The following is a 20,500-nucleotide window of genomic DNA, read 5'->3' as shown; positions in this document are numbered from 1 at the left end:
ACCCCTAAGATTCCGCTGATTTCTCATGGCTGCTTTTCCTTCTCTACCAGTAACCCGTGACCCTTATCATTACATAGGACAACCTCAATCATCTATCATAATCAAATGATCACAATGCATAATCCTATAACATTGATTGAAATTTACAAATATTTTCAAAAGGAACAAAAGTTACACTTTCTTCTATATCACAACATCAACCCTATAACAAATGAAACCAAGGAAACTACTGTAATAAACAAAAAACAATGTTCAGAATGCTAGGAAAACCCAAAACAAAAGCATCACACAATACACATACAGTTTTATAGTGTAGCATAGGGACCACATGTTTGGAACAAGCTCAGAATTTTGAATATAATGCTACAGCTACATTACAATCCAATTGGTAGTATCATTCAAATTAATATGTACCAAGTGTTCAGTGACTATCACCGATCGCTAATGATTTGCTAATGATTTAATGATATGTCGGTGCCACATTGCAGTCTCGGAGTCAAATCTGAGCTCCCATGTAGGCCAGTAGTGGAGGTCCTGTTTCAGTGTCAGCACTCGTGGCTTCCCGTTCAATTGAATCATTTTTATACGAACAAACTCCCGATCTTCAATTTCCTGCACATCAATTCCATCGTATGGTAAATGCAGGCACATCACTTGCAGTATTGACAAACAGTCAATCCCCAAATTAACTTAGCTTTTAAGACAATTACTATATAAAGAATATATTTATTCCAATGGAGTACTCGTCTGCATTCGCTAGGATCCTACCTGCATCGTAGTGGATATTTCTAAAATTTCCAATCAAAGTTTAAATAAATGGGGAGGTTTTCCTTATTCAGGTTACCAGGGAGGCGAGTTTTTTTTTAAACTTAGATGTATGTTGCCTAACCAGGGTATTCTGAGATCGTTTCCAAACTTTTCCCTGACCGCCTCCAAGATGATAACCACTAGGCTATCTTGGACTCTTGGAGGTGGTTAACTTTAAGTTTAAATTACTTAAAGAATCAAGTTTTAACCAGGGCATACGGTTAGAGATGGCGGCGGCAGGCTTTGCCAACCGCCCACTCAGGATTATGGTTGGTTCTGGTGATGTGAGGAACTTTGTTGGTGGGACTCTTGTATGTTAATTATCAACCATTGATATTGGTTAGGTGGAGGGTTAACATAGTAGTTCCCTTCTACTTAAAAATTTCAAAATAATGGTCATATGCTTTATTAAAGAAAGTAGTGATACTTCTATTCCAAAATATATGATATTGATATAGATTTTTAACTAATTACATTCAAACACCTGACACCTATCACATCAACAACCTTGAACACTAAAGAGGAACATTTTTACCTTTGTCACACTAACAAAGGCGTCAAGATCAGGAGTTGGTTTCCCGTTAACTTCCACAATCCATTGAAGAGCATATAAACCATATCTATTCACAGGACTCCCATGAGACCACCTGCAAATTTCACAAGAATAATTAATTGTTGGAACTTGAAACTGATGAATGCACGCCTGCACGGTCCAAGATTAGTCTTCGACCCATAAAAGAAAGTTGAGTGGAGGTGTTTTAGGGTGTAACATCAAACTTACCCCGGCTGATTTTTACTTAGCTAGTATAGTGGCAGTTAGAGGTAGCAAAACGAGCGGGTTAGGTAATGCCCAAAACATCTTTGTTCAAATTTTTTGTACTTCTAAATATTTACCGTGTCAAATTTGATTACAAGAAACTGATGTATGTAAAAAATTTGATTACACATACATCAATGATAACTTGATATATAAAATTAACTTTTGATTACAGACGTCTCAGTTGATCCATTTCTTTTTGACCTCCCGTTAAAAAAATAAATTTCTTTACCCGTTTGACCCACATAACCTGCATCGATTATCCATGAGTGTATGGGTCAAATTTGCTAGATAGTGGCAAATGGCAATACATGACCAAGCATTGCTCAAGGGATTACTTTTGTCCCTGATGCTGACTATGGAGACTCTGTATTATGCAATAAGGGTCAAACTATACCTTGTGACATATACACCATGACCCTCTTCGGGAAGAAACCCGAGGGCACGTACGTCCGGGTGTGGCTCCTGTAGAAAGCATCCACACCAATTAATTACACGTGTGGTACCGTTTCCATCTCTTATATCTGTTCCCACAAGTAGCTCCATTTCATGTCCCTAAGAAGCAATAAAGAAAAACTAGTTAACATTCTCGAAATGTGGATGGTGATTGGTGAACAACAGATAATATAAAGTCTAAAGTAATATATTTCAATAACCTGACGAAAGATGGTTAATTCAAGTTTTCCTTCCATGTCATCAGAAAGATCCAAGGCATTGCATGCATCATCGAGATCGTTAAAACATGTAACTGGCTTTTTGTTAATTGCAAGGATCATATCACCTTGTTCTAATAAATTTTCAGCTTTAGATCCTGCTAAACAACCTTTGACACGTAGAACTTGACGTCTTACCGGATCCTTTTTTACAAGAGCCTATGAGCAAAGCAGCCGACAAAGCAGCCGACAAATAGATAACATTAAGTTGTGTATTTAACCAAGTTTCTGTACCATCATACATAAAGAAAACAATCAGAGCATATATAAAGATAATAACAATGTTTGAAGCATACTTGGATCCATTTGTTGCTGAGCCCAAAACTTCTAGCCTTGGAAAGTAAAGCAGGATGAAGCTCAACCTCTAAAACCCTAACAAGAGGCATCGGTCTTTTGATACCATTTATAAGGAGGGACGGTCCTTTTGCACCTGATATGATTTTATTTAGGACCTGGCTGATTGAATGTATAGGGATACCTCTGGCAAATTGATGATCTTCAGTTGAATTTCCGTATTTCAGCTGCAAGCAAGACTTATTAGCTTTGGTGAACTTTCTATTGATTCGAAATGAACTAAGGGAACCAACCTTCCTTTTCTTTTTTGATCCACGATTAGTACGAACCTGAGTTGAAAAGCTCCCCCATATAGCTTTAACCCTTCCATGCTCATCCGTAAGCACTCCTGAAAAGCTGCTACCAAAGTCTGCATACACAACACAAGTGAACTTAAATTAATATATTTCCAGAAAAAGGTTTGGAACGGAGAAACTAAAACTACTATATTTAAATATCATTTTAAACAATAGATAATAACAAAGTACCAGTGTCGAGCTCTATGACTTCCATGTTGGTTGCTCTATAACGAGGAGAATCGGCTGATCCAATGCTTAGAGTTGCACATGGATTGGTAACAACAGATTTTCTAGATGTTGCTCGTAAACTCCTACTTAACCCCACAAGATACACGCTCTTTCCACGACGTAATGCAGGTTCTGCAACAGCGTGAAATAATAAGTGTTCAATATAACTATAACGAAAAAAAGGTAATCTGTACAAATTTTCCTACCGGGAAGAAGTTCAGCAGCTTTCACCACAGAAGCACCGGCAGGTCCAAGGGCAGAAGGATTGTATGCAACAATAGCATAATTATGAACAGGATGTAGAAAAACCACCTAAGAAGTATTTAGTCAAACACCTAAAATGGTTAATGAGGAGTATAAGAGTTAAAGTCAAGCCCTGTTTTTTCATTCTGCTGAAAACCAAATGAAAATCAAACAGTCGGCCTTCTTTGTATATAATTTTGCCCCATACCTCCCCAGGAATTTCAATCGGAAAGGCAGCAAAAGAAAGCATGATATCAGATGCTGATATAGCAACGGTATTCTTATCAACTGCAACCAACCCCATTTCTTTGGAATGATATATAATCACACCGGTTCCAACAAAATGCTGACAGTGGACACCATCAAGCATACATGATGACGGTACATAGACCTGGCATGTCATACACCATAAGATATTGTAAGAGGACATTCAACATTGTTACATAAATCTTGTCAAACTAAATAATAAATCTAGAATGAGCTGCAGAAAAATATGAGAATTAAATCAGTTATGATAACTTACGTCGAACATGACAAGAGTGGGCTCTATTACACGCTCAGCAACAGAAGCATTACCAGAATCTGCTAATGTGTCATGATTGTCTCTCTCAACTGAATCTCCAGGAGACGTTGGAATTTCTGGTTCAGAAATTAAAATATCATCAGCTGATACATCTTCACTCACTCTAGGCTTTTCTGTTTCGTTGCCAGATTCCTCTTGAACACGTTCAGAGCTACTAATGTCCATGCTGTCACCACCATCAGCCAGTTCACCACCATCTTGGTGCACAGGCTCGACAAGACTACCTTCTACAACGCTATTGCTTGTCAGTCCAGAAGAGATAGGTTGGGAATTTGGAGGCAGAGCTTGCTTTGCTATCCAACTACCAGAACTGTCATCACGAGTATATATCTGAGGTGGGGCATACCACTCATGTCGATCCACTGTAACAAGGACAGACTGAGCCCAAAAAGAGTCAACTTTTCTACATCTAAAATACCCTTACCAATGGTTCTTGTGACAATATTTGCAGATAATTAATCAGTACCTTCCTCCTATGGCGATCCGTGTAAGTTATGTATTCCAAAGGAACTCTAGCTCCTCTAGAAAGCTTAGAAAGAACATTAATGAAGTCTTCAAGATGTGATATGTCCTCACCAGCAAACTTCTTGATGATGGCATGCCGTGGTACCCCCGCTTTATAAAGCATATAACTGTAGATGAAAATGTGCTTATTAGTGTCATCAACCCACCAGCGAAAGAGAGTTAAATTATCAGATTCTATCAAAGAAATTACCCAGGTTCTGAGACATATACAAGACCACAGTGAAAACGAAAATTCCTAGCCTGTTAAGAAAAGATGATCAAAACAAGTCTAGCAACGTCACGGATAAAGAATAACATGAACTAGTCACAGATGATCCAAGTTACCTGTTGATAGGAGAGAGGGTGTATCACTGCACCACTAACTTCCAAAAAGTAGTTCGGAGTTATGGAGTGTAAATCCTCAACCTGAGTAAAATATGGAAATTAGATTGAATTTTGCATCAATAAAGGACAGCAAAGCATAATTTTAAATAAAATATAGATCTTTGTCAAGTCTTTTGAGCCAATATAACAGGTCTTTCGTAAATTTGTGAGTTGCAACTTTTTTAGTACTTACAAAATGTAAGATTTTAGCTAAACCATATACACAGGTACGTCTTTAATTTTCAGAACTCCTGACCGTTCAAAACCTATAGAATGCTTGTTGCGATAGTCATTTTCCCACAAACTTGTGATAGTATTAGACTAATATTCGATAAAAAGCTAATTTCACATGTGTGAGAATAATTGTTAGAAGATAGCCATTGACTAGTGTCTTGACTCTTGACTTATTTAACATGTTGGCATCAAGAAAAAATTGTCGAACATGGATGTAAGACACTAGTCACTCACCGCCAGCTGAACAGTCAAAGATGTGCCACCCCTTTCTAACTCCAACTCGACATTTTTGCCCACGCAATCATCTAGTAAAGTCTCCATCTTCAGAAACTGAGTAAGCACCTGCAAGAAGGCTTATTCACTTGAGCAAATATTTGCAGATTATGTCTTAAGAATCACAGGAGCAGAAGTTTTTCACTTGCTGCATAGATGAATCTATCATAAAACATATGATGATATTATCTAAAATAACATCAGTTGTCAATTTACGCTATTAGTAAACAAGATCCTATGCACTGAATCAAACTTTATCTCTAAATTAAGGACACCCAAACCAAAAATCGATGTTCAACAGTTTCATATAACGTTGACCACCTAAATCTTATTTATTAATCCTCCTAAATATGAGGCTAACCAGTTAAAAACATGCTTCTTCTCCAACAATTCTCAAGTAATTATAGCAGGAATGTTGTGTATGATAGGTATCTTGTTTGAAAAGTTTACGATTAGGTGAATTTCTAATCCTACCAAAAGTTCCTAGAAGAGACCTAAACAAGTGAGCCAAGAAATTCAATGTGTACATTTCCAGAATAAAAGTACACAAAAAGAATTAAGTGAGATAAAACTAAGACTTATACAGTTATACATACCTCCCCATTTATGCGAACAAGCACGTCACCTGGCTCTAAATGTTTATGTGCTGGGCCACCTGGCACCTAAAACATGCCGATGACAGCATCAGGCACTAAAATACTGTTTGACAAGTTGAACAGCATTTTAACCACAGAAATGGGTAACTCACCACTGAATCAACAACAAGCATCCCAGTTTCACTTAGTGGAGATGCATGGCGAACCAACTAATCCAAAATTAATTCAGATAAGCCAATGGGACAATTTTAATATTTAACTTCCAAAAAAATCAACATATAAATTCGAGTAAAAACTACAAACCTGCTCAGTTTCAGTTTTCAGACCAAGCCGGCGGGTTTCCTCAAATCCTTTGTGGATAAAGGTGGCCTATAATCAGAAATATTATACAAAAGTGAATCCTGAACAGCCCACATATGCAGGAAAATGATAGTCACAGTAATTTACTAAATTAAAAAAAAATTGCATTGCAATGCAATCCTTTGCGTTACAAATGATATTTGTCTAAGTAATCAATAAAGTAAAAAAGCTTGTCTACTTTCCATGTGGGTTCATGCAACAAAGTGTAAAACCTTGATAACTCTGTTGGAATTAACCATTGACATAGTTAAAACGAAGACTTATATGCATAGTTATATTAGTATGTAATTAGAAGGTGCGATTATGTAATTAGACAATACTTGAAAGGGTGTAATGGTTGGCCAAAAGACACAACCATCAACACCACCGTAGGAATAGGTGGCGGTTACCACCAAGCAACACCACCAAAGCATTGCAATGGTTCACTCGTAACCATTCAACTAGTATATATAGGATATGTGTAGACAACAATTCATAAGTGTGTAATAACGATTATATTCATTCTATATACGAAGTTTATTACATATTTCTTGTTCTTGATCCTACTGGGACAACAGTACCGCTTTTTTACTCAATTGCCGTTTAATTGACTGCCGTTTTTCAGTCGCTTCGATTGCCGTTCTCAATCACCGTTATAACCATTTGATTGCCATTTTCAATCACCGCTTACAACATCACTTGATTGCCGTTTCAATCACCGTTATTCAGATTTTCGATTGCCGTTTTCAATCGCCGTTGATAAAACCTATTCAGAAAGTTGTTTGCCGAATACCAAACAACAGAAGATCAAAGTTTATTTTTGTCCGCCGTCATCGAACAACCGAAATATCGAAACTGTTTTTTTCGATCAGTTAACAAACATTGAAACATAACCGTTTCAATCAGAAAGCAAGAAGAGATAAACCGTTTTTGTTCGCCGTCTTCGAACAACCGACCATCGAATCTTTCAATCAGATTTTAAAATTGAAACTTTTGTTTCAATCAGATTACTAGAGAGATAAATAGAAAATAACTTCATTAAGAAGAATAAATGATTCAGAAGCATAGCGATTCAGAGGGAGTAGAAGAAGAACCCTAATTTTTTGGGGGGTTTTTGTGCATATAAAAGCGAAGGAAGAAGCATATATTATTTGGGATATTGAAGAATTAGTAACAAGAAAAGGAGCGGTCATCAGGGACACGACGGGTCTTTTAAAAGGCCTCCAGGTTTTACTAGTCAACCCCTTTTCATTATTCCTAAGAGATAATTGTTTAATTGTGAAAGTGATTGTGTAAGGATAAGGCTCTACTAGTTTTATACAAGGATTTTATCAAGGATAACATTCCAGATTCTTATTTAAATATTGATTTTATTTAATATATAAGTTATCTTTGAAACAAAGATATAGATCTCTAGTATTTGTTTTTAGAGTTCAAAATCTTTTATAAACCTGTGATTTCCAAAAAGATTTATTTTTAAAATTAAAGATCATTATAAACACTTTTAATAAATAAGTATGAGAAAAGAAGATGTGGAGAGTTCGAATAACGATAAGGGATTAGGATCGACACACTATTTCCAATGTCTGTTATCGACGACAACAAACTATACGATATGGTCGATAAGAATGAAGATTATTCTACAAGCAAATGGTCTATGGGAAATGGTCGCGTCCGATAAAAGTGAAGCCGATGAAAAGCGAGACAAGACCGCGATTGGGTATCTATTTCAAGGATTACCCGAAGATATAATATTGCAAGTAGCAAGTTGCGCAAATGCAAAAGAAGTTTGGGATACATTAAAAACTCGAAATGTTGGAGTAGATCGAGTACAAAAGGCGAAACTACAAACTCTCAAATCCGAATCTGAGATGTTACAAATGGAGGAAGATGAAACTATTGATTCATTCACCGCGAAAATGACAAGTATTACATCACAAATGACAAGTCTTGGATCAACACTCGATGATGCAACCCGTGTGCGAAAATTGTTAAATTCTGTACCAGAGAGATTCATTCAAATTGTGGCGTCAATTGAGCAATACTCGGATCTAGATGAACTGACTTTCGACGAAGCTATTGGAAGATTAAAGGCCTTTGAAGAAAGGATAAAGATTAAGAAAGGAAAGATCTTCGAGCATCAAGATAAACTATTATTTACAAGACATGACAACAATGGTCGAAGACAACGCTATGATAATCAAGGAAGAGGAAGATATGTTCCACCACATAACCGAGGTTATGACAATTCAAGACAACATGGAAGAAACGATAATTATTCGAAAGATACATTCAAGAGTTACAATGAAGAAAAGAAATCCCCTCAAGATCAAGAAGGATTTACAAGGAATGTGAATAATGTAAGATGCTATAATTGCAATAAACTTGGACATTATGCATCAGATTGTCGACGAAGACCTCAAAGACGACAAAGAGAAGAAGTATCAAACCTTGTGGAAGAAGACGTAGAACCACAATTATTAATGGCATCCACAAGCTTTAACGAGACTCAAGAAAAACTTGGCAAAGATGCGCCAACGAATCAAAGCAATCCGTTTGAAAATTTCGATGATGATGAAGACTTAAAGTTGGGAAAATTTCTACTAGAAAAATATGTAAGAAGACTTGATCAAGAGAAAGAGACTGAAGAGGACTATGAGGAACTAAGCATGGAAGATCAACAAGTCAAAAGCAATGATATGTATGAAGGAAGAAAGCCTAAAGTCAAGACACACTTTTGGAGCACTATTACTTCAAAGTTGGTTCAAAAGATCAAGCATAAGATGAAAAGAAATTCAAAGTACAAGTGAAGACAATGAAGACAAGATTGAAGATTAACTACGTCAATGGTTAAGGGGGAGAATGTTGGAATTAACCATCGACATAGTTAAAGCGAAGACTTATATGCATAGTTATATTAGTATGTAATTAGAAGGTGTGATTATGTAATTAGACAATACTTGAAAGGGTGTAATGGTTGGCCAAAAGACACAACCATCAACACCACCGTAGGAATAGGTGGCGGTTACCACCAAAGCATTGCAATGGTTCACTCGTAACCATTCAACTAGTATATATAGGATATGTGTAGACAACAATTCATAGGTGTGTAATAACGATTATAATTCATTCTATATACGAAGTTTATTACATATTTCTTATTCTTGATCCTACTGGGACAACAAACTCTTCTCCACTCCTTTCTTAAATTTCAAGACAGTTAACTATTTCCAAATTAAGCATACTTTTGTACCTGATATCCTCTTGTCATAATTCCAGAATAGCTGGACAAATGATGACTTTATCTCTAGGAAAATTTCATAGTTATTTATTCATAAAAATTGGTTCTTGATAATCGCCTAATCTTTAATAAAAGCATTGTTAGCAAGCGTTTCCATCATATTTATGCTGGAATTACTAACATGCAACCTAATCACTTCCAATGAAATAACAACAGTGATAGATAAAAAAAAAATGATCCATTTAGAGATGACCATCAAAATCTCATCAAAAAGCAAAAAATGCAATGTCACTTGAATGTCAATAACGGAAACAAGAAGTTGATAGTGATCAAATATGTTCAATATTAACGCTGACCACTATGAGATAGTAGCTATATTAACCTACAGAATAAAGCAGATCTATAAAAAGACCAAGAAGAAAGTCACAGACCTGGAGGGTACCGCGAGGTATTGTAACAGCCTGCCACTTATCTAGACAAGAATCTCTTCCCTTCTGCAAGAAACTTAACGCCCTCACCACCTGCAAATTCCAACTTTAAAGCTCATGGCTCTATAAAATTTGTACTAGTAAAACAAGATACCCACTGAATAATGCTCTCAAAAGGAAATAAAAGGGGAACTATATAAGAGCCTTAAGCCTTCTAGGAAAAACGAACATCTTGAAAAAGTACATTATCATTTTGATGACTTTGTAACTTACTTCTGTTCATGAATAAAGCCTAACAGTCATAATTACAAATTGTACTTACTCGTTCTAAGGGGAAGAAAAAAGCTGAAGCACCAGAAGTCTTGCCACCGGCATTCAATGCAATTGCCCTTCCCTGCCAATCAATAACTGGGGAGCCACTAGAACCACCTTTAGTACCTGAAGCTGCCTGGTAGGTATACACATCAGTGAAAACTAACCAATTTCATGACATAATGTAGTCACATTGTGACTAGTAATATGTCTAAGGGTTTCTATAGTTTTTTTCCAGAATTGTGTGTTATATTCCTATGTATCTAAATACATAAGATGGTTGTTGATAAAGAGATGTTAAACTAGAAACCAAAAAACACTTGGAAAAATCTAACAGCAATAAACAGACTAAAACACCTCAATGAATGATGCGCGACAGTGCTGCCAATATGAACTAGTATGTACAAGTAGCAACTTAATCATATACATAAGTAGTGGGTTGGTTTGGGTTATATTAAGCCTGGCTAAAAATGAAACCAGTTTAATGGCTTAAAACTCGCCAAAGATTAATTTGCTAGCACCCTCTTTGTTTTTAACAGTATAGATTGTTAACAATATACTTGCTGCAATTATATAAAGAAGGGAAACAAAAAGGGTCAGTGGGTTAACCCACCCGTCCCTTTCTGATCCATACTTATAAACCACCTGCTTTTTTACCCAACCCGCCCACCCCGTCCATGGTGGAATCTCTAAACGTGTGCAGCAAATTACTTTCTCTCAACCACTACAACCAAAACGAATGACATGAATAGCAGAAAGCTCACCTGCAAGTAGAATGTATTGAAATCATTGTAGCCATCCCTGCAGCAAGAAAAGGTCTTATTGTTAAAATATGATGAATGATGGCAAGGGTTGCATTCATTTTTTTAAGCTATTATTACATGTTAAGAGATCCTAGAGAAAATTAATATAACCAACGCCAATTATATAAATTAGACGCATAGGTGTAGTGAAACTCATTAAACTGAAAAAAAAATGTAAGTTGCAAAGGTTTTTGATGATAAAAATGTCGTCATCTTTTCCAAAGATGCAGTTAGAATAAAAACATGTGAGAGAAAAGGAGAAGTTTCAAAAAAGTTGACAAGATATAATACCATGTAGCAAAGCAAATCAAAGAATATGATGATCAACAATAACAAAAACATAGTTACTAGACCTATTTAATCGACCCACCAAAATGGCTATAACTTAATTTTACACCCACCAACATAATATCAAGAATGATACAAATAGAGAAAATACTATCAAGATTCAAGAAGCATACTTCTTATAAACTGGGGCATCCCTATCCAGACGAGCAAGGGTACCAGCCAAAATAGAGATCTGTAAGTTTCAGAGTGAAAATAAATCAGCATTGCTAATATATGATTTGATAATAAAAAGTATAAAGGGTTATTATCAAGAAGAAAGTTACTATCAACTTCTGAATGGTTGTAACTTGTAGGCATATAAAAAAAAAAGAACATTGAGAATAGTCACAATTATCGAACTATTGTCAGGTATTAACTAATGGAATATTATGAGCAAATCACTGTGTGTGCAAATGTAAGTGTTAAGTGATTTGAAGAGATCCAATGTTATGTTATTTTCAATTTTACACCCTTGAGATTCTGAGACTAAAATCATGTACACAGCCGTATCATCGCATAGTCACATAGGTATCAACTATCAAGTATATCCGACGCTCTGACAGTCATGCTTGATCATTCCAATAACATAAATGTACCTTCTCTCCACTATCATTACCAACAACTCTAATTTCCAGTCCTACACAAGCAGCTTCAGGAGCAAGAGGGATCTCTTCATAGCTCAAAAACTGTACTGCAGAAGGATCGTAGCGAAAGAATCCAAAATCATGAACCTGAAATTACAGAAACAAAATATTGTCCATCATGCACGAAATGGCTATCTGCTGCAAAGTTTTTCATAAAAATGGTTTTCATGTCAAAATTAAAACAGTTTTTTTTTTTTTTTTTGCAAGGTAGTATATAAAAAACAGTAGAATACTAAATCACACATGTTTTAAAAAATGACTTCACTTGAATACACCCAATAAAGTACCAAAATATTTAGACAATGGACTATTAATTTCAGGATATGATATACCCAAACTGCAAAAGCCTCATACTTTATGAACTAGTATATCTGGTATAACCAGCACAAACTGTGACCGCAAAGGTAAATAACCCCTTAAAGTTGGTTCTAATGGATAATGGAATGGGTTAAAGTCACCAAAGTATAACGTATTTTTGAGGGTTGCTCATTTTGTGTAATGCACATATTTTAGTTCATAAGGTCATCGTACTCTTACATGGTCAAAACATATGTTATATGCTTATAAGAATATGCAGCTTTTAATACAATGTGGTTACCTATTTTGAAATTGATATATGAGCTTAACAATTTAAATTACTGTTAAAAAGTTCATAAAGGATGCAGCGGGGCCAAACGAAGAAAAAAAAAAGGTATAGGACACAAAATGAAGGTATATTAAGCAATTACAAGAATCTAGGAACAAGAAAGTTTCTTAATTTATGTTTTAAACATCATCATGTATATATAGAACATCTCCAAAACAAAAACAGTTTCTGGGAAGTTACAAAACGTTAGGGACAACTAAAGGTCTTATGGGTCACAAGTGAGCACGATCACTGACACTGATCAAGTGTGACCCTGATTAACATTTGATCTTAACACAGACTTATAAGTGTACATTTGGTACCTCCTAACCGATCAACAAGTACAATTTGAACAGCAAAATTACTTTAAAATCACTAACACCAAAAGTTAAAACTTTTTTAATTTTAAACATCCATAAATAACAAGACATCCAATTAAACAACTCACTGGGTCCCTGTATATCGGATACACCGGGATCTCTTCACGATTCACAAACATAGCTTCTGCCACCACAGGACCTACACTCACAAAAAAACCATATAAATTATTTTATTTTTTTTTAAAAGAAAAGAAAAAGAGGACATTATTGGTAAGAGTCGATCATCTCACCAGGCTTAACAACATGACGATTAGTCAGGATAATTCCACGGCGTTTATCAACAACAAAACCAGTAGCGTGGCTGGAACCAGCTGATTCGGTGTCGAAAGCACGACAGCCAGTCATACGTAAGACGACAACAGCCGGAACAATCTTGTCCAATGCTTTTCGCCAGTCTTCAGCCGTGGCATGGCCTTCTTGTTTCTCTGACGGTGGTGGATCGATTTCCATACCCAACTGATCATTCTCATCTTTTATTTCAGATGAATCCAATACGTCTTCCATCTGGGCCTGACTAGCTTGATTTACAAATACAACTTTATAATGTTAACAAATTGTTTGTATTTATATAATGTGATGTATATATATATAACAGAAATAGGAGGGAGGGAGGGAGGTTTGACCGAGAAGAGTACAATTTCAGTTGGATGTTTTCTTTTGCTGCTTTTTTGTTTATGACTTTCTGATGTGGAGCTACATGTGATTTACTCATATGTGTGTGTGTTCCGGTGTGTTTTGGGCCTTTTTGGAGTCAAGTCAAACTATTGGTTGATTTAGTTGTCAAATTTTCTTCTTCCTTCGATAATAAATTAAAGAAAATATTAAATTTTTCTTATAAAGAAACTTTTTTCACACCACACCCCTAAAATGACAGGTGAGATTACAAGTTCCATACGTAGCATAAGAGCATTAGTAATGGTACCCCAAAAACTATGACCTATAATATTAGAAAAACCAATCTAATAAAAATAAAACAATAAAAAATTAACCACACTATCACCACCCAACTTTTCTCAAGGTGGACACACTCACCTTGAGGCTTCCATATCACTACCACACCACCTCTTATAATGGATCACCCTGACGACACCGAAGTGGAAGCCTTCCATAGTCCACATAAACTAAGGCTAGCATAACAGGTCACACGGAACCTGTTAAGACACGAACCTGTTAAGGTGAAATACGAACACGACCTGTTAACTAATCGTGTCATTTTTTTCAAACACGAACATGACACGAAAATTAACAGGTGCACCTGTTAAGAAACCTGTTAACATATATTTTATAGAATTCTTGACTAATATTAAAAAAAAACCTTAACGATACAAATTTTTTTACAATTCCCAACTATTATATAGCAATAATAATCTTTACATTACAAAAGTTCATGGACATTTACCTTATAAAAATCATATATCAAATTATAATATAAATTCGTAGTATTTTATATATAGTATAATCTTAACAGGTCCTAACAGGTAATGATCTGTTAATACACGAAACCTGTTAAGGTCAAACACAAAACCTGTTAAAAACATGTCGTGTTAACAGGTTCCGTGTCAAAATTGTCATCCTTAACACAAACACCATTACAAACACTCAAAGGTTATAAAAGAATGAATTTACACCAACTTTCCATAGAGAGGTTGGACATTCTACCTCTATCTTATACCCAAGAAAATTTTTTAAAGACTTCGCAGTTCACACTTAACACAATTGAGTCCCTATTACATTAGAGAATTTTTTTCGTTTTTAACTTTTAAATTTAACTAGCATGTGACCGATGACAATACCTTTAAACACTTTTTTTTTCTTGATCGACACCCAATCCCACATATTCGTGAATAACATCGAAGGTAAAGAATCTGTTGGCGTTAACCAAACTTGCCAATGTCAACCCAAAAAGAAGAATTTATTCATCCGATAAATCAAGCTTACAAATCATCGTTCCTTTGTAGTTCAACGAGCATTGTTCTTAGACACACAAAAATAGATAGACATCAATGTTCACAAATTAATGTTAGTATCTATACCTCCTTATAATGCATATTGGATTAAGAAATTCCACATTTTTTCTCTTAATTTCCAAAATACCCATATTAAAAGATAAAATCCTTATATACCCTCTTTTCCTCATTCTCTCTAATCATAACACACTTTCATCGGCCTTCTATCACCTGCCGCCCTCCTTCTCCATCGCCTCCGTCGATCTCTACCACCACACTTCATCTCGTTTTTTGCCGCAACGCGCGGACACTATGCTCGTTAAAAACTAAGGATATTATAATCGTTAATAAGGGAAAAAAAAAAATCCTTTTATCACTTCAAGTTCATTAAATGTACACTAGAAGTAGGTCTCTTTTTTTTTATAGGTGAATTTCACAGGAAACTCTGAGTTGCGATTCGGCAGCGAGAGGTCTAGCATACGTTGTTTTAACCGGGTCCATGCTAGAGAGCTCTCTCGAAGTAGAAATATCTAATTTAAATACCCGGTGGAGGAAAAATCCCCTACTAATCTGCCTGAAGGCACGACGATTAATATGGGTAAACCTTTCCCTCTCAGACTCGAACCTAGGTATGTCCAAATCAAACCCTCATAAAAAAAACTTAATTCGTATGTGCTCAAGGTTTGAACACAAAACCTCTTACAAGGGAATGGTCTTACATATCATCATTCCTTAGTAGTTCAATGAGCATTGTTCTCGGCAAATCATTCCTTAGTAGTTCAATGAGCATTGTTCTCGGCACACAAAAATAGATGACATCAAAGTTCACAAATTAATGTTAATATTAAAAGTTAGGGATAATAATACTTACGAAGAAAACGTTTACCACTTCAAGTTTATTAAATGTTCACTAGAAATAGGTCTCCTTTGGCATGAGGTAGTTTAAAATTAATTGGTGTAATTTAGTAGACTAAATATTTACCGTTAAAAAAAAAAATCTCCTAGATTTGAGTGTAACACCACCTAAGACAATGCTTTTCCCATAATAACATACAAATGTACATAAATTGTTTGTTAGAGTACATCAAAATATATGATAAGATATGAGAACATAAAGTTGTTATGTACTTAAATTTTAATATAAAAATCACTTTTATCTTAATATTTAAATTCATGAAAAAGTGAAACTAAATCATTTATTATTTAATTACAATAAATATTAAAAACATATTATATGACATGTTATATACTTAAGCTTAAATAAATAACAATCGCTCATTCAATATGTCCACATATCACTAATGAATTAACTCGCAACATCTATTTATTAACTCTAAAATAACTACATTACATTATTATATATCAACAATAACACATACTATTCGTCGTCACCATCACTCAACCGTCGCTACCATTATCACCGTCGCATAGCGTGGAACTACTGGAACATCTATTTAGTTAATATTAATTAATATACTACTAGCCTTGTACCTGCGCAATGCGGCGGGACATAGGAAAAAAACATTGGTTAAGTAGCGGTACCGTGTTATTACATGAATGTATGATTCAACTCAAGTGTTTTTTAGTCTGACTGAAAGTGCAAACCGTCGTTGTTGTTTTAGAGTGAGCGTTTTTTATGTTGATTGATTATTAAATTCAGTAACGCATATGTGTTTTTTGGGTATACTATGTGAGTAACTTCAGGGAAGAAAAGGGACACGCGTAAGGTTTTTTTAAGGGTATTTTTAAAATTTCAGGGATAAAGTGTTTGATGGTATTATAGATTAAAATGGTAAATTAGAGATTTTAAAGGTAGAGTGTTAAATTTTTTTGGGATAATTTGTTTATATAAATAGTATAAATTACGTTAGTGGAGATTAGGTATTAACTTTTTTTTTGTTTTTGCTTTTTCTTCTTCTTTTCCATTTTTTTGTTCGCGTCGAAAAGTTGGCATAAGAAAACAACAAAATATAGAAAGCAAGGCAAAGTTGCCAAGTTTTGCAATAAAAAATTGAATTTATGACGCCGAAGTCTTCTATAGTTTCATTCTTTGTGTTGGATCATGAGGATTGATATCTTTTGAGGTTTCAACATTTAAAATACTTATGGATAAGATGTTAATGCATATAGGTTGATCTATTACATAAGTTCTGGTTGATGAATTTGTAACTTAGTAACATTTGAATGGACTCGTTAAGCAACATACTGTTTTTTGATATTTCATATTGGTCCACTTATATATATTTTAAGGGTTGGTTCAATTTCGGTCAATACTTAGTTAATTAGTTACATTTTGTTTGTATATTGTCAACTTCATGTCTTTTATTGCTTCGCAAAAGTTTTGTAAGTTAATTGTGTAACTTGGAAGGTTTTTAATGCATTTTGGAGTTAAAATAGATGAAAGACGATCTAAAATTTTGCCCAAATGAGCGTGAAATATTCAGGTGTGATACAAAGCAAGCTGGGTGCAAGTTCAAGCCTAAAGGAAGCAAATTTTAAAATAGTTATGTTGTAAATTTATTGCTCATGGTCGATGTTTTGATAAATTTCCTGCACTAGACCAAAAAATTACTACTAGTGCAAAATTTTGATGTTCATATGGGTGTCAAGATTTGTAACAATTTTTTACTTTCAGTTTTACAGTACAGTAACAAATTTATGGTCTGACAAAAGTTATATATATTATTCTCCTAGTTTCTGATTTTGTTGATCTTTTGACATACGTTGATCATGTTTGATACTTGTTTTATTACATACCCTATGCAATATTGTTGCATATTGTCTATTTAATTTTTTTTGAAAGGTGTAGATCAATTGCTCGCAACAAAGAATCTAGCTTACGTTCTCTTAATCGGGTCTATGCTAGAGAGCCTCCTCACCCTCAATACCTTGTAGAAGGAGAAACCTCTAACTAAACTGCCCGAATGCACGACATTTTAATTGGGATAAAGCCTTGCCCCCTCTGCAGGACTCAAACCTGCTTCACTGAAGGACTTTTTATTAAATATTGTTATTTAAATGATTGATGATTTTATGTTATTTAAAAAAAATAAATTATTGTCGGTTTAATGGTTGTGTAGAATATTTTAATTATTCCTTTTTTTTTATTTTTTTGATCTTATAAAGTTTGAAAAAAAAATATATTATAAGAAAATTAAGATTTTAACCATCATTGGTACGTAGTCATTATCTTATCTCAAACATAATTCAGGTATGACTTACAACTTAAAAGAATCATAACACTACAAAAAGAATCAAATTAAATTATTTGTAGAATTTCTTTTAGCAAAGAAGTACGATTTATAAATGACTGGGATATGAATAATTTAAAAAAATTGCTAATATATTCTCGTTTATATATATAGTTATTCAACAAATGTAAACAAGATGTCAGGATGGCCGAGTGGTCTAAGGCGCCAGACTCAAGTTCTGGTCTTCGAGAGAGGGCGTGGGTTCAAATCCCACTTCTGACAACTCTTTTCTTTTATACTCGAAAGCCTTGCTTGTTTTTTTTTTTTTTAAAGCTGCTTAATATTGTATCTTCCATTTAACTCCTCCATTTTTATTAGTAAATTCTAAGCCTGTCATTAATATTATTATGTGATTTGTAAACGAATGTCTTCGGGTAGTGCGAACTCCGAGTTTTCTAGTTAATGTAATTAATGGTTATTAAACCAACGTCTAGTGAGTTGGTGACTCAGCCCCCGTTTTCGTGTGGATTTTTCTCGCATATCGGGTTTCTTGTGGTTGGTGTGAGTTTTTTATTTTATCCTTTTTATAATCCTCGTAGTTCAAGTTTCAAGAGGTATCTAGAGTCGTGTATTAATTGATTCCAGATAATGTAACTACAATTGTATTGTTTGTACTCTTGAACAACTAGCACTTTACTAGATGTTTCTTGTTTTTAATATATAATGTCGTTCTTAAAAAAAAACCGAACATCAAAATAGTCACAAAATCAAGTTAATTCTCACCATTATAAAATGAATCATAACTATATATTTTTTTTAATATTAAAAAATCAAGTTAATGTCCTGGGCATTCGTTAGCAAATACCTATAATTATATACGGAGTACCAATAAAGCAATCATTGATAGTAAGCCAGTATATAAATGCAAAATATTACAGGCTAGTAGAATACCACTTCTAAGATGTGAAAAAAAGAAAGATCACTTCATGTTCTTTTCACATGTCTTTAGAAGACTAATCAAGTCTTGCCCTTTAGAAACCGTTTGGATGCATGGATTTTAATCTATGGTGTCTTATTTATACAACTTAATCGTAAGTAAGGGAAGTAACTTTTCCGACACTTATCTGGGATCATGAATGAAAATTGATGATGGCCTCTAACATATTCACCCATTTTACAATTTCACCTTAGAGATGACTCTTGAGGTCCGTCCCACGTTAAAAATGACTTAACATCTTTAAGCATACGCTTGTTTTAGACGTAACCACTTTCAAATACTTAACTTCATATAGCGTTTAAGTAGAAGTTTTCACTTTTGGGTTCTGCGCATAGACAGTTGGTGAATTCCACGAGTAATGTACTCTACACTGAATATATCTCCGCGTAATTGTGAAGAAACTGAAACAAATGAAGATCCAACTTGAAGCGGGGTAAACTTTGGACAGTTGCTACCGAAAAATATTAAGGTCCTGTTGTTTTATTGTAGATAAGCTAAAATTGTTTAAGTCGTTGGCTTATCGATGAGTAAACACTTGTCTTTGAAGTGTTATTAACAAAATTGGCATAATATTTGTGCAAGATCCAAAACATGATTCGGCTCCAGGGTCCAGATAATACACGATTCTTACATGAGTACTAAAGGCCAATGCAATCTAATTAAGGTGGGTTTGGTGGTCAATCATGGATTTTTTTGCTGATCCAGGAAACGTTGGACTTGTTATTTTGATTTTGCTGCTCTAAGTATTGAGGTATAGTATATGTTGCAGCAGACATTTAGTTGTCTAATATACAAATTGTGTTTCAACAAACGGAATACTCAAAAGTGTTTATTGTAAAATAAAATCGTTCTATGTATTTATCTGGTTATGAAAACAAAATAATTATTGTCAGAAGTGGGATTTGAACCCACGCCCTCTCTCGAAGACCAGAACTTGAGTCTGGCGCCTTAGACCACTCGGCCATCCTGACTAGTTACTTTGTTTCAGATCTTTTTACTATTTATCCAAAACATCTCAAATTAATAATTGTTTTTGCAAGCATAATTAGATCAGTTTAAAAAAATATATCTGTGTTGTTTAACTTGTTGAGTCACAAAGACCAGTAACAAATCGCAGGAAACAGCTTCAACTTGGTGACTTTGGTGATATAGTTTATAATATGTATCGTAATATGGTATAACATTTTTTCCGATTAACAAGCAAGGTGGGATTAGCCGGAAAAAAATCTTCCAGTAAAGAAAGGACGGAGTTT

General features: G+C 34.6%; 1 protein-coding gene and 2 non-coding genes across 4 annotated transcripts; 1 reads left to right on the top strand and 2 right to left on the bottom strand.

Annotated features, from left to right (window-relative positions):
• Nucleotides 1–212: 212 nt before the first annotated feature.
• On the bottom strand, nucleotides 213–13,842 carry LOC122586802 (protease Do-like 7). 2 transcript variants are annotated; one of them, XM_043758789.1, is made up of 25 exons: nucleotides 13,749–13,834; nucleotides 13,344–13,631; nucleotides 13,182–13,252; nucleotides 12,061–12,195; nucleotides 11,599–11,657; nucleotides 11,099–11,135; nucleotides 10,345–10,470; nucleotides 10,026–10,115; nucleotides 6,318–6,383; nucleotides 6,167–6,223; nucleotides 6,015–6,080; nucleotides 5,380–5,487; nucleotides 4,873–4,953; nucleotides 4,739–4,788; nucleotides 4,490–4,655; nucleotides 3,964–4,401; nucleotides 3,649–3,831; nucleotides 3,404–3,509; nucleotides 3,159–3,329; nucleotides 2,925–3,040; nucleotides 2,634–2,858; nucleotides 2,281–2,496; nucleotides 2,022–2,179; nucleotides 1,343–1,454; nucleotides 213–612 (listed from the first exon to the last, which is right to left on the bottom strand). In XM_043758789.1, exons 2-25 carry the CDS (start codon nucleotides 13,615–13,617, stop codon nucleotides 442–444), a joined length of 3,282 nt encoding a protein of 1,093 aa, XP_043614724.1. In that variant the 5' UTR covers nucleotides 13,618–13,631; nucleotides 13,749–13,834; the 3' UTR covers nucleotides 213–441. The 2 variants fall into 2 exon arrangements, with proteins under 2 accessions (XP_043614724.1, XP_043614725.1); XM_043758790.1 differs by having other exon boundaries at nucleotides 2,961–3,040; nucleotides 13,344–13,842.
• A 4,606-nt stretch (nucleotides 13,843–18,448) lies between these two features.
• TRNAL-CAA lies at nucleotides 18,449–18,532 on the top strand. The gene has a single exon. It is a non-coding gene; the product is annotated as a tRNA-Leu (tRNA).
• Nucleotides 18,533–20,134: 1,602 nt separating this feature from the next.
• On the bottom strand, nucleotides 20,135–20,218 carry TRNAL-CAA. Its single transcript has one exon. It is a non-coding gene; the product is annotated as a tRNA-Leu (tRNA).
• Between the last annotated feature and the right edge of the window lie 282 nt (nucleotides 20,219–20,500).

Source organism: Erigeron canadensis, chromosome 2 (genome assembly GCF_010389155.1).
Source record: "Erigeron canadensis isolate Cc75 chromosome 2, C_canadensis_v1, whole genome shotgun sequence".
NCBI classification, from domain to species: Eukaryota; Viridiplantae; Streptophyta; class Magnoliopsida; order Asterales; family Asteraceae; genus Erigeron; species Erigeron canadensis.
This window is presented reverse-complemented; position numbering and strand designations above follow the sequence as displayed.